The sequence below is a fragment of the Tursiops truncatus genome, chromosome 9 (assembly GCF_011762595.2).
Source record: "Tursiops truncatus isolate mTurTru1 chromosome 9, mTurTru1.mat.Y, whole genome shotgun sequence".
Taxonomy (NCBI): domain Eukaryota; kingdom Metazoa; phylum Chordata; class Mammalia; order Artiodactyla; family Delphinidae; genus Tursiops; species Tursiops truncatus.
The window spans coordinates 49,489,883-49,503,519 of record NC_047042.1 but is presented as its reverse complement, the minus strand read 5'-3'; the positions used below and the strand labels follow the sequence as shown (position 1 = coordinate 49,503,519).

The 13,637-nt window shown below is 39.5% G+C and overlaps 1 protein-coding gene across 4 annotated transcripts in view; it reads right to left on the bottom strand.

Moving 5' to 3' along the window:
- Positions 1-13,637, bottom strand: part of CDK6 (cyclin dependent kinase 6) — a 229,061-nt gene that overhangs the window by 212,521 nt on the left and 2,903 nt on the right. For all 4 annotated transcript variants that reach the window (XM_019927365.3, XM_033863060.2, XM_019927374.3 and 1 more), the window contains exon 2: positions 12,937-13,544. In XM_019927365.3, the coding sequence (XP_019782924.1) occupies positions 12,937-13,169 (233 nt within the window). In that variant the 5' untranslated portion in view covers positions 13,170-13,544. The remainder of the gene's footprint in view (positions 1-12,936; positions 13,545-13,637) is intronic.

Below are 13,637 nucleotides of genomic sequence, written 5' to 3'. Positions count from 1 at the left end.
GCCTAGCAGCTTCCAGACAAAAAAAATCACTAAAAACTAATTAGAAAATCATATTGGTAGATGATTTCTCATTGGCAACACTGAATACAGAGAGAGCAATGTTCTGTGGCAAAATTTTTCATCCTAGATTTCTAAAAACAGTCAAGTAATAATCTAATGAGAGGTTCAACAAAGATGTTTCCAAATAGGTGAGAATTCAGAAAGTCTACCTCCCATAAACAATTTCTTAGGAAGTTACTCACAAATGTGCACTAGCAAAAGAAGGGTGTGAATCACTAGAGGAAGAGACAGGATGCAGGAATGAGTGGCTCAAAGTCAGAGGAGTAGTGAAACAAAGTCCCAGGAAGACAACTGTTCATCAAGCCTGTAAATAACCAACCCAAAGTAAACCAAAACTTCAGAGAAACTTCAGGAAATGGGGCAATTCAACAGAAACAGACGGTATGATGAAGTATTTGAAAAGAAAACGTTTAGGCTGTGATAAAGGCAAGCAGTACAAGAAAAACAGAAAGGCAACTATAAACTCCAGGAAAAACAAAGCAACGCAAAAAAGTCATGGTTTGAAAAAGCAGTACACTAAAATAGCGTGTAATTTTTTAAAAGTGATGCAGAATAAGAAACGAGAATCCAGATGTATTTATTTAAGAAAGAAGGACTCCTTCAGCCTCATAGGGTTATAACATTGAACCTACACTTGTGGTTGCAAAACAGAATGCAAATGTTTAACAACTCTAGCAAAGTAGCTGATAGAAGTTGTGATGTTAAAGGGAGTTACAAAGGTAGAGGAAAGGTTAGGGAAATAAAAAATTCTTCTCTTACTAAATGCTGGATCAAGAGATACTATCAAAAGAGAAAGAACAAAAGAATGATGTTTAAGGATATTATTTTAAATCATTATAAAAAATAAAAATATCCCTATATAACAAAACATTAGGGAGATAAACAGGGAGTAGTACTGATGAGCTAAATCTTCATCTTTCCGAGTAGGAAGTCAATAGTTATTATCTGAAGTTTAGATATCAAGAAATAGAGCATAGCGGGCTTCCCTGGTGGCACAGTAGTTGAGAGTCCGCCTGCCGATGCAGAGGACACGGGTTCGTGCCCCGGTCCAGGAAGATCCCACATGCCGCGGAGCGGCTGGGCCCGTGAGCCATGGCCGCTGAGCCTGCGCGTCCGGAGCCTGTGCTCCGCAGCGGGAGAGGCCACAACAGTGAGGCCCGCGTACCGCCAAAAAAAAAGAAGAAAAAGAAATAGAGCATAGCATATTATCTGGATTTACGGGCAAAGGAACTATCAGAAGCACCAAAAATAGAGTTAAAAGTAGTTGTATCTGAGTACTGGGAATAGGGATAGGTGGGACAGGAGCCTTGCTTTTTTATCACATACTCTTCTACACTAATCACCAAGCGCGAACGTCATGATTACCAAAAAAGGGAGGGCACAAATTCTTCAACATTTTCTAATAAGAGATGGTGTATGTCCCATCCCCTTGAATCTGTGGGGCTTTGAACTCACTTTTAACCAGCAGAACATGGCAAAAGTAACATTGCCTGTTCCTAAGGACACTGAGTGGCTTTTGGAGCCATGAGGCTTCATGTAAGTCCAATGACTCTGCAGCCTTGATGCTGAGAGGAAGCCCAGGACACAAGGAGAGGCAAGGTGTAGTTGCTTTGATCCACAGCCCCAGCTCAGGTCCTAGCCTACATCAACCAGCTTGCATGAACACCAGACTTGAGAATGAAGACATCATCTCAAGATGAATCAAACCCCCAGCTGCTGTGTCAACTCCAGCTGAAGCCTCAGACGTCAGAAAGATAAACCATTCTCACTGTGCTCTGTTCCCCAGCCACTGAATCCTCGAACATAAGAAAATGGTTGTTTTACGCCCCTAAATTCTGGGGTAATTTACTACACAGCAATATTTATCAGAACAATTTCTTTAACAGAAAATGTAATTACTTTAAATAAAAAACGACAAACGACTCCCTTGGTATTCTACTTTAGTAACAACTCCTTGCAACACACCTGACAATCGACTGGGACCACCACAGATTTTCATCCTATTCTATCTTTCCCTATTCTATTCCATTCCATTCTTCCCTTTTTTCCTTCCTCTTTCGCTTTTTTCTCCTTTTCTTTCCATTATTATTATTAGTAGTAGTAGTAGTCATAACTAAGTAATGTCAGACCCCTTAGATGATGATAATCAACTGATCTAAGCAGAAAAGAAAGGTGCTTGGAATGGCAGCACCAAACAGGAGTATTGGGACAAGGTTCACGATGGGACTAGCCACTTGTGAGGACAGCTACAGACGCTTATACGACGACTTTACAACTTATGTCAAACTCTTTAAGAGAATGTATGTCAATCCTTTTTATAAAATTTCACAACCCAGAGAATCTGAAACTATGTCTTAAAATTCCCACCAAAACATCTAAGTCAATTCTGCCGCAAATGATGCAACCATATAAAATGCCAGTTAATACTGTTTATATAAAATTATGTTCATAATTGAATGAAAACATCAGAAGAATTAGTTCAGAGAGGATATATCTTAGTGTCCAGTCTACTTGCTAATCATTAAATTATTAAATAACTCCTAATCGCTAAGTCATAATCCAATTTATTACTATAATTATTAGAGACTATATAATCCTAGAGTTCTAAATGCAATACTAATGAGTGAATAGAAAAATAACATATGTGCTAAATTTTGGTGTTAATATACACTTTTACTCTCATAAAACTTGTGTGAAAGAGTAATCTTTGCTCCCAGTTTAATTATTCAGTAAGTCACTCAACAGATATTTATGTGCCAGGCACTGTTCTAGATATTGAGGATAAAAGCACTGAACAAAATGGACAAAACTTCCTGCTCTCATGGAGCTTATGTTCTAATGGGTAACTTACATTCTGTATTAATTCATGCATTACTTCAACATATTTGAGTGCGAGGCACAATGGACAATGTAAAGATGGCTAAAATAAGGCTCCCAAGAAAAAGCAATCAGACAACTATGACATTTTTATCATTATGGAATTAAAAGAATGATAGTCTGAGTTTACTTATTCAACAAGCACTGGCTGTGGTCTTTCCAAACGTGCCAGAATTTTCATCTACTTTCAGATCACTAGGTTTCAAATTTTGAAGTCTAAGAAAATTCAGATTTACGTAAGCAATGCCAGGTTCTGTCACTGTTTTACATCTTCACCATACACTATCTCTCACCTCTACCCCAACTTAGCTCATCTTCTGCCACATTCTTCCCTCCTTTTAATGAGCATGTGGTCCTTTCAGTTCATAAGATACATCTCTTGACCATTCTCTACTGGCCTAATGATGGTTTCACCTCTCAATTTTATTTCATCAACTAAAGTGGGGAAAAAAAAAAACTATACCGTTTTTCATAAACAAAGATGCGACTCTTGACTCATCTCAAAAATCCTGTTTTTCTAGGATCAGGAATTGGTACCACCGAATCAACCATGCTTTTGTATAGTTCTGGAAACCAATCCCATCCCTCTGAGTCAATCTTTTTCTCTTTGCAAAACTAACTGGTTTAGTTGAGGACCCAACTGGCATCATCAACCCTAAGTTCTAGTCTAATGAACTCTTGGTTAGCTAAATTATGACTGATTAAAATTCACGGGCTTCAAATAATTTGTAATGACTAAAAGGATGTCGCAACTCTTTTTTGTGTCTTAATATGTAAGAAGTGTGTTATTTCAAAGAAGGGATGCTGTCCTAGTTCTTTAAGGGGACTTCCATAATTTAAATACACTTCATTCATGATCAGCAACAACAGTCCATTCTAGCCCAATCTCTAAATCTATCTCTTGCTTTCTTATGGCTCAACAAGAAAACATCTCATTTTTACCCAAGGCTATTTAATAACTTCTTTAGGTGATTCTACACAGTTGGAACGTAGATGACATCATCTAAAACTCTCAGCTTGAAACTACTCAGATAGTTTCTTGATTTCCACCAGAAAGTTTTAAAATGTATTGGTCAGAGACAATAACCTAAAATTTTAAATGCAAAGACGTCTTTTGTTTTTCTTGTTCTGCTGCTGAACAGGGTTAAGTGTTAACGTTCCCAACTTTACACTTTTATACCTTCTAAAAAGAAAACATTTTAGGAAAAGTAAATGTTTTATACTAATCATTAGGAATACCTAACACAGAAAATTTTGAGATTACTTAGTAATCAAAGGAAACAAAATAAAAAATATATTTCACTAGAGATTACTGCCCCTGAAAGAGAACTGCTTCCTTTCTGTGGACAGGTCTTAATGACTTAAACACAGAATATATGAAACGAAATTTGAAATGTCATAAGGCAGTCATGCCATAAGAGCCTCAGAAAACAAACAAGCAGCAATTCCAATGCGTAACCTCGAAAGGAATAATTCTGTTTGAGATTTTGAAATTAAAAAAGAGAGGGAGAAAGAACGAACAAAGAATTCAACTCCTCTTTGAGTTAATTTGAATAGTGAAATAAAAAAGAAATCATCAAACTCCCAACAATTTTGACAATGTGTTCTCAGGAGTGCTATGTCCTCAGACCTGCCCACAATAAATCCATTAGTGAATAGGATACAGTATTGGGTAAAGGCGACACAAATTACCAATACATAGATTAAAGATTGTACTTTACTATAATTACTATAAATCCAATACTTTTCAGAAATACTTAGTTCCATTCATACTTTCACATTGTGTGTGTGGGGGGGATGAAAGCACTACCAATCAGCAATACAGATATCTGTGTACATGTCAGTTTCCTCCACAAAATTATAAATTACTCAAGGGCAGAATTTGTTTTGTTAATATCTTATATTTGTGTAATATTTGACCTTCATAGACATAATTCCATTTGATCATAGTAACTCTCAGGTCAAAAGAGTTGTAATAATTTCTATTTTATTGTGGGAAACTCCAGGTCACTCAGCTAATAGACAGAGGAGTCAGAATAGAATCAATTATTCTCTTAGTCCCTGACTGGGAACATATTTTAAACTTATTACAATGGAAAATTTCAAATATATACAAATGAGGAGAGAATAGTATAAAGAACTTCCACAGCTTCAACAATGTTCAGCTTGTTTCAGCTCTACCCCATTTTGAAACAAATTTCAGAGTTAATACCATTTTGGGGGTAAACATTTCAAGATGTAGGTACTTTCTGTAATCACTGTCAATCAAGTTTAACAAAATGCTTAATACGGCAGATAATCAATAAATACTTGTTGAAAGCTATAGATCTTACATATGCTTTCAGACATTATTACCCAATTCTGACTAAAAAAAAATCAATTCTGAATTCCTAGATGGCACATACTCATTCCTTCATTCACAGATATTTATTCTGGGCTACAAGATGCTGGCCACCACGCTAAGTGCTTGGGATACAGCAAGGAACAAGAAAACAAGGGTTTTTCCACTACAGAAAGCCAAATTAGCGGGGAAAAAAAGTAGAAGAATTCAAGCAATTGATTAAAGTGAATCCAGAATACCCTACATTATTACATTAAAAAATGTGCAAACCGTTTTCAACTTTTACTGGATGTGTGCACGTTTCCTAATGTTAATGTCTTCTCTACAGTATGTAAATTAAGTCCAAGACTGTACAGTTAACTATGGGAATTACTTAAATTTTAAAACTCACTTTAAGATAAACTATAAAGATTGGAATAAAACAAAAATGAAACTTTCTCTTTTCAGTATTTATTATTCCCAGGAAACCAAGTAAGCATAACCCAATATACAGATCCATTTTCCCTCTTTATTTGACACTCCTTAGTATTAACATGCATGTGATGGAAATAATCCACGTGGTGCCTTACTCAGTAACTGGACGTCCTTTCCATTATTTCATTCACTTGTTCATTTATTTCCACTGGATGTAGAATGTAAACAGACATGACCCAAAACACATTCCCTGCCTCAAGGAGCTCACAGCTGGGGTGTGGAAAATGGCGGGTGGGGGGGAAGATTAATATTATATCTTACATAACAGACATAATAATATTAAAGAGCAGACATAGACTAAGTGCCATAAGGGAGGGCCAAAGTTGTCAGGGTTCAAAGGAAGCAGAAATTTTATCCAAATGAAGGTATTAAGGAGTACACCACACACACAAAAAGGTGGCATTAGAGCTTGGTTCTGACAGATGCTTCAACAGGTGGAAAGAGTGGTACAGGGAGGAACACTGTGTACACATTCTGAGATCAGCCCCAACTAAAGTCGAAGAGGTGATGGCAAGGAGCATATATATGTAGGGGAAATGGATTAGTCAGTCTGACTGTAGGATACATGCAGCAAATGCACACGAAGAACACAAGGAAATCCTATCAAAGTTGAAGCTAGTACTAAAGATGAAGAAATGGACAGTCACAGGGAAAATTTAAAATATCAATAAGTATTTGAATGCTCTTATTATACAGCCTTGGTATACAGATACTGTACAGTTAATACCAATAATCTCCCAGTGTTAGGCGGAGATACCTACTCATGCTATACGCAACTCTAAAAGGATGAAAAGTTCTCATCTAAGGGGTCTATAATTTATTCTACATCATTCATTCAGGAAACATATTGGGCAACTAACAGTACGGACACTGCTATTCAGGAATATAAAAGATACATGCAATCCTTGTCTTCAAGTCAGCAAACATAAAATCATTAAACAGAAAATACTTTTCTATCCCAAGGGAATGTTTTCTAATATACAGTGACCATTAGTCATCCTGTCCTGTTAACACTGGATATAAACCTGCGTTTGAACCTTAGTCATCCTCAGTTTGTATCTACAATGCATATAACTAAGGAATAAAATAGCTGACTAAAAATACAACAATTCTTTTATGCATTTACAAAACAATTCCTACACAGGCCAAAGGGGGTTGGTTTAGGTTAAACCTAAGACCCTCTTCAATGAAAAAATTCTTATATTGTGATTCTAACTCTACTGAACTAAAATCCTTTAGGAAGGGTAAACAGGAATCAATAATTAAAATGGCTACTTAAATGACAAAGTCAGTTACCGTCCAAATTTAGGTAAACTACTAAGCGTTTAATAATGATTCCATCCCAAATGGACTTCCAGGCTACTACTGCACACTCACACAGATTCCTGCCACATGCCTTAAGATGCCTTTATTTCACCTCAGTGGAGAGCAGTTACATGTGCAGCTGGTAAAACAAAATCAAGTATGGCAGCACATTGGTGACATTCAAAACAACTACCCAGTGGCTCTTATAAAACTCCTCCCTCTGACTGCTCACCTGCCTGTCCCAGCAGACTTAGCATCTACAGAACACCACTCAAATGGTAACCTTTACATAGGCAGGCTTGTTACCAACCACCTGTGTCCATTTTCAGTGCTACCTCCTGGCCCTTGAACATAGCCCAACATTACCAATACTACCTTCTTCTACTGCCACTCCTCCTGCACCCAGATTTCATCCCTGCTATGTTCTCCCACAGCAGGAAGCTCACAATTAATTTCTTTCCTAAGAAGACTGAGAAGCTTATCTGAACTTCATAAGAAATAGAAATCGTGTTACTAGTTCTTCAAGAAGCATGGGTAAAACATATTTGCTTAGGTGTCTAGAGGTTGTTATGCTACCTAATTTTCAAGTATTATGGTATTTATTTCACTAAATGGGTATCAGATGCCAGAGCTGCATTATGTAATAGCTCATTCATATGACGAGTACCAAGCATTTAGATGTTTTTAACTATTCTGTCTAAAATGAATTCAATATTATTACTTAATTATTTAACTACATTATTTACCCATCTTATTATTTAACTCCAGCTATTTAAATAATCATAGTTATTACCCAACTTCCTTAAAAGCAGAATTTAATGGATAATCATCACACTTTTTACAGATTTACTTCAGTAAGGCATACTGCAGAATTCAGGAATTTCCTGAGTTGATATGTCATTTATTCCTGGCAAACTATCACCTTTGTCTACATATAGCTCATATTTTCCGAACTAGAAATGTACTCACTTGAGTTAACTTCTTCCACCAAACAAAAAGAATTATTTTAAAATTTCTACTCAGATTTTAGAGAAAGTCAATGACTTTAAAATGGCATGACAGACAAGCTGCCTGATCTCTGGCCTTTAGGTTCTTTATCTATAATATAAAAGGGTTGAAAGACTTCCAAAGTATCTTTCAACCCTAATATTCATGAGTTTCCAACGACACAGTGTGAGTACTGGATGTTTTGTTCTTAAAAAACATTCCTAGAAAATCATCAATAGTGAGGCATATTTTTTTAAGGGTAATTTACTTTTAACAAGGAGTCTATTTTCATAGATATCCATTTACCCTTGTCTTAAACATAAGAAAATACACCAAAAGATATTCACATTTATACAAGTTTCCCTTTTAGAAGCCATTTTCTCCTTGATAGAAAACTTCTAGTAATTCCATGGTGATAATAGTTGTGTGAAAAGGATACAGTGCAGGGCTTCCCTGGTGGCGCAGTGGTTGAGAGTCCGCCTGCCGATGCAGGGGATATGGGTTCGTGCCCCAGTCTGGGAAGATCCCACATGCCGCGGAGCGGCTGGGCCCATGAGCCATGGCCGCTAAGCCTGCGCGCCCAGAGGCTGTGCTCCGCAACGGGAGAAGGGAGAGGCCACAACAGTGAGAGGCCCGCGTACAGCAAAAAAAAAAAAAAAAAAAAAAAAAAAATTATACAGTGCAATCAATGGCAACAATTCAGCACTACCAAGTTCTGCAGGAACAAGGAATGGGCAGAACATCATTGTGAAAATGTGTATTTACTAAATAAACTCAATAAATTGGGACCTTCTCAGGAACTGTTAGAGAATGAAAGACCAAACATACTTTCCACATACTGACATTTAAAAAGGCAATTTAAACTCCTGCTTTTCCTGCCTTCACTGAGACAAGCCCTAATAAACATATTATTCACCTACAAAACAACACTTTTATTCAGAAGGATTCCCATGAACTAACCCACCTGAGGTTATGACCTAATAATCATTGAGCTGCATGCATTTTTCTGGCGTTTTTAAGCAGTGATTAAATATACTAATAATCATGATTTAACATATTTAGACACAAGTTTACTCACTGAAATACCATGAGTTGTAGTTTCATGAACCAGTACTTGAATCTGAATTACCTTTACTGCTACACTAACAAATTTAATCCCTGGAGACAACACTGATAGCACTTACCAGGACTTTGTAGTGACATGATACTATCATGTATCGGGGGTTATGATGATCATCTTACTTCTTCAAAAACGGGAATTACTTGGGAGGAGTAGCCAGGTATGATTTACCCAAGTATCTTTCCCAGCACCTAACCCCACGTTTTTTAAACATTAGGTCCCTTCCTAAATCCTTGTTGAGTAAGTGGAGTTCAAATGTTCGTATCTATATCTATTAATTACATGTCAACATCTTCTTATACTGATCTCTTTGTTTGTGCCTAAAGTGAAATTTAATCCCCCAAAAGCATTTGATTCTGATTAGTGTTTTAGTTATCTAACTATTCAATCAGCAAATTCAGGGTAACCAAATTACCACAAATATTAGTTGCTCTGAAAAAAATGGTTAGCTTAAATATAGCAAAACAAGCCAATGGAAATAAAGAGAACTGAATTTTTAAAAAGATAAAAGAACTGCTCATCCCATAACAAGGTTAAGTTCTGTAAATGTAGAGACTTTTTTGACTTGTTCACTGATGTATCCCCAGCTTCCAGCAGTGTCTGGCAAATACTGGGCCCTCAGTAAATATTTGATGAATGAATAGATTGCTGATAAAACATATTACTTTATCTATTATATATATTTAGTTCAGAATGTAAAATAGGATTCGTTTGTGGAGTGCAGAAGCTCTAATGTAAGCTGATACTGAAGTGTGATTCTGGCAAAGTCTCCAGGATTTGGGATTACCAACTGCAAAATACAAGTAAGTCTACATCCCAGACACTGACTGGCTGATCGAGCCTGGGCCTGGGATATATCAAGCACAGGTAAGCAAGAATTTCAAGTTATCATCCCTGTGCATGCAGGCAGTACCAGTGCCAGCAATAACAAGACAGTTTTTTGGGCAAATCCATCAAAATTAAATCTTAAACTTTTGAAAAATGAATATGTTTATTATGCTCCTTCAAGCTTAGAAGCTTAACTATCTGTGGGAGGTGCCTATGATCATGATCAATTACTTGGGACTTGAAGGCACTTATTAAGGCGTCTGCCCTTTTAAGAAACCTTTATAGAACCAGCCATAGGACTGTAAAACGGATCCTGCGGGACAACAATAAATGACAGGTTTGGGGGCCCAACTTTGACAACTCTCCCTTGGAAGGAAAGAATTTGTTGTCACCTGTGCTTGACTTCCTGATCCTGCCTGAACAAATATCAGCATCCTCTAAAATCTGAATTCCTAGTCCAGCTAAGTAAGTCATGGGGGCCAGTAATTGCCCCAAGGCAGAAGTGGAAGAGAAGAAACAGGAAGGAAACAAAACGGAATGGAGATCTGCAGCTCGTGAGGATGACATCATCAATAATTTTCTGAAGTGTCACTGAATTTCATGGCATTTGACTGATGGTCTTTTCTGACAAACTACAGTCTCATTATATTCAAGCAGCTTCTTGGTTCCAGAGCCTGTAATGTCTGGGCTTGAGTATGACTTGTTCTACAGGAAAGGTCAGGTGAACTGAGGCCTTACTGGGAACTTTCTCCATGGCAAGGGCCACGCTAACCTGCCTGAACACAAATAATATGTGGACATTTGAAGCATTCTTAAATTTACAAAGTGTTTTCATATACACTATCTCAGTTTCTCCTCACAATTCTTAAGAGGTAGATGTCATCATCACCACTTAACATGTGACATAGTTTTAGAAAATGATGCCTTTGTCTTCAACTTGTAAGTATAGTCTCCTAAAATTTCTCAGTATAGAATCCAAGACATGGGTTAGTTAGAAATCTGTAAAGACATGCCAACCTCAAGAGACTAAATCAAGAGAATAAGATGGATTAGCCAAAATCTACCAGCACAATGACAAAAACAACCTTCCTCTGTCACAAGAATAAATTGTGTTTTTTAAAGGATGTTACACCGGGGTGCCTCTGTAACACTGCTACAATTGGAAGAACATGATTTTATTTATATACATGATAATCATCCTTAACTGGACACTATCCAAAGGTAACAGACAAAATAAAACAAGAACTTTGGACCTACAATTCTAGTGGTGGAATTCACCCTTTGGGAAGTGTCTAGGTGATTCCACTAAGAAGATAACTAAGTTACAGGGGACAAAATGTACCCTTAACTTTTCTCTCCAATATCACAAAAGACTCCCCAAAAGGGTTTTTGTTGTTTTTCAACAAAGAAAACATACACACAAAAGGTTATCTATTGCTTTTATTTATAATCCCATCTTCCTAAAACACTGATTCCCTCAGTCTCATTATCTTTTGTCCCTCTCTTCTTTACTGGCTAAAATAGAGGTATATTAGGGTCCTGTCATTATAGCCATTTACTACTTTATTTAGGTATTTATGATTCTTTGCTGCCTTCTAGCCTGAGTCTGACTGTGTCAGGAACAAAGCACAACACAAATCATCCAACCTGGGATAAGAGGAGACAAGCTGAAACCTCCCAGGAAGATTCTGTAGACACTTGGGCTCCCTGAAACTATAGAGGGCTTGGTATTTCAAAGGTCAGCCTTGGGTCTCTCCGCTTTGATGACTAATGTTAAACTGTTTGACTTTTTTACAAAAATATTTAGCTGTGCTTATTTACATAATTTCATCCACAGCACACATACAGTAGTAGACACATATTTGTTGAACAGAACCCCTAGACGGATGAGAAGACAGGAAGAAGACCTCAAGACCTCCTTTTTGGAACATACTATCTTAGGAGTTGAGAAAGGTGAAATCACACCCTGATTTGTAGAAGTTTCTGGGCATTCCTTTTCAGCTTAAAACTATGCACCTCTGTTTTAAAAAGAAAAGGATGACACACCACACAATGTCAAACACACAATGGGGAAATTCCAGGATCACTAAGAAAACATCATATATCTTAAGCGACAAACACTTTGGTTTAATACTGGTTACCACACAAGAGAGGCTATAAGTACTGGTGCCTCCTCACCCACCAGCACAACCCACCCAGGAAAAGCAAGGGCAGCACCTTTAGAATATAAAGATTCCACAACCAGGACTCACATCTGACCCTTTGGAGAAGGAGTCTAAGGACTATGCTGGCCCAGAGACATAAAGTAATGCAAACAGGTAACATTTTGGGAAGAAATTTTTTAAATGACACAAACTGGGCATCAGCACTGAAGTCCTCAGACCATCAGAAATCCTTATTATTATGCAACGTTAATAAAAAGAAACTGTAGGTGTGACTGGCAAAACTATTCTTAAAAGTTTCTGCACTTTTAAACCTTATTTCTACTAGGCCCCGACAATAAAGCTTTCTTTCTACTAATCATCACCATATCCTCAGACCTCTCACTCATTCTCTCAAAAATTCCCCCAATGGCCATGGAAACCATGCTGGGGCTGGAGGGGCGCGTCTCAGGTTGGCCTGTTCTGTCCCTAAAAGACGCCCATCTTTCTGGATCCCTTTCAGGGTGGGCAGGGAGAAAACACTTAGAACTTGCACAGCGGCAAGGAGGCCTGCGCAGGTCACATTTTATGACTTGTCTTTCTGTTCGCTGTCTGGCAAGGTCACCGGCTCTGGCTCGTGGCTCTGTCGACAAAACTTACTCTCACTCGGTAAGGTCAACGGGTCGCGCCGGGCCTCCCTAGCCGCCCCCCCGCCCCTCAATCTTCGTGGGCCCCAGGATCCCTGTCCCGGCCCTCCCACGGCGCGCGGCCCCAGACGGCGCGGGCGCCGCTCCACCGCTCACCTGACCACGTTGGGGTGCTCGAAGGTCTCCAGGTGCCTCAGCACCGCCACCTCGCGGATGGTAGAGAGCGGCATGCCCTCCTCGCCGGTCTGCACTCGCACGCGCTTCAGCGCCACGAAACGGCCTCCGTTCTTCAGGTCCCGGGCCTTGAACACCTTCCCATAGGCGCCCTCCCCGATCTCCGCCACGCATTCGTACTGCTGGTCGGCACGGCTCAGGCCGTCCTTCTCCATGCCGCCCGGACGCCGCCCGGCACGGCGCCGCTGGGGCGGGCGGGGGGCGCGCTCGGCTCGCTCGTGGCCGCTGCTCGCCTCCTCCCGGACCCCCGGCCCGCTCCCTCGCGCCCTAGAGCTCGATCTCGCTCTCTCTCACCCCCGCCGACTACCGCGGTCCGGCGCTCGGACTCTCGCGGCCGCCGGGGCTGGATGGAGCGACCTCCCCGCGGGCGGGCACAAGCCTGGTGCCGCCGCTGCGAAACTCCGCCTGCCGAGTCGCCGAGGAGCAAGCCGATCCCTCCTCTTCCCTCCCCGAAGCTCAGTCCTCTGTACAGGCACCAAGGCGATTACATAGTCTTTGCCCGAGCGCGTCTCACTCCACAGTCCTTCCACCTAAAAGAGAAGACGGGAGGACAAGAAGAAAGTGTAATCAGACATCCCAGGCGCCTTCCTCGGGGTTCCTGTAGACACCCCTCCTCCTCCTTT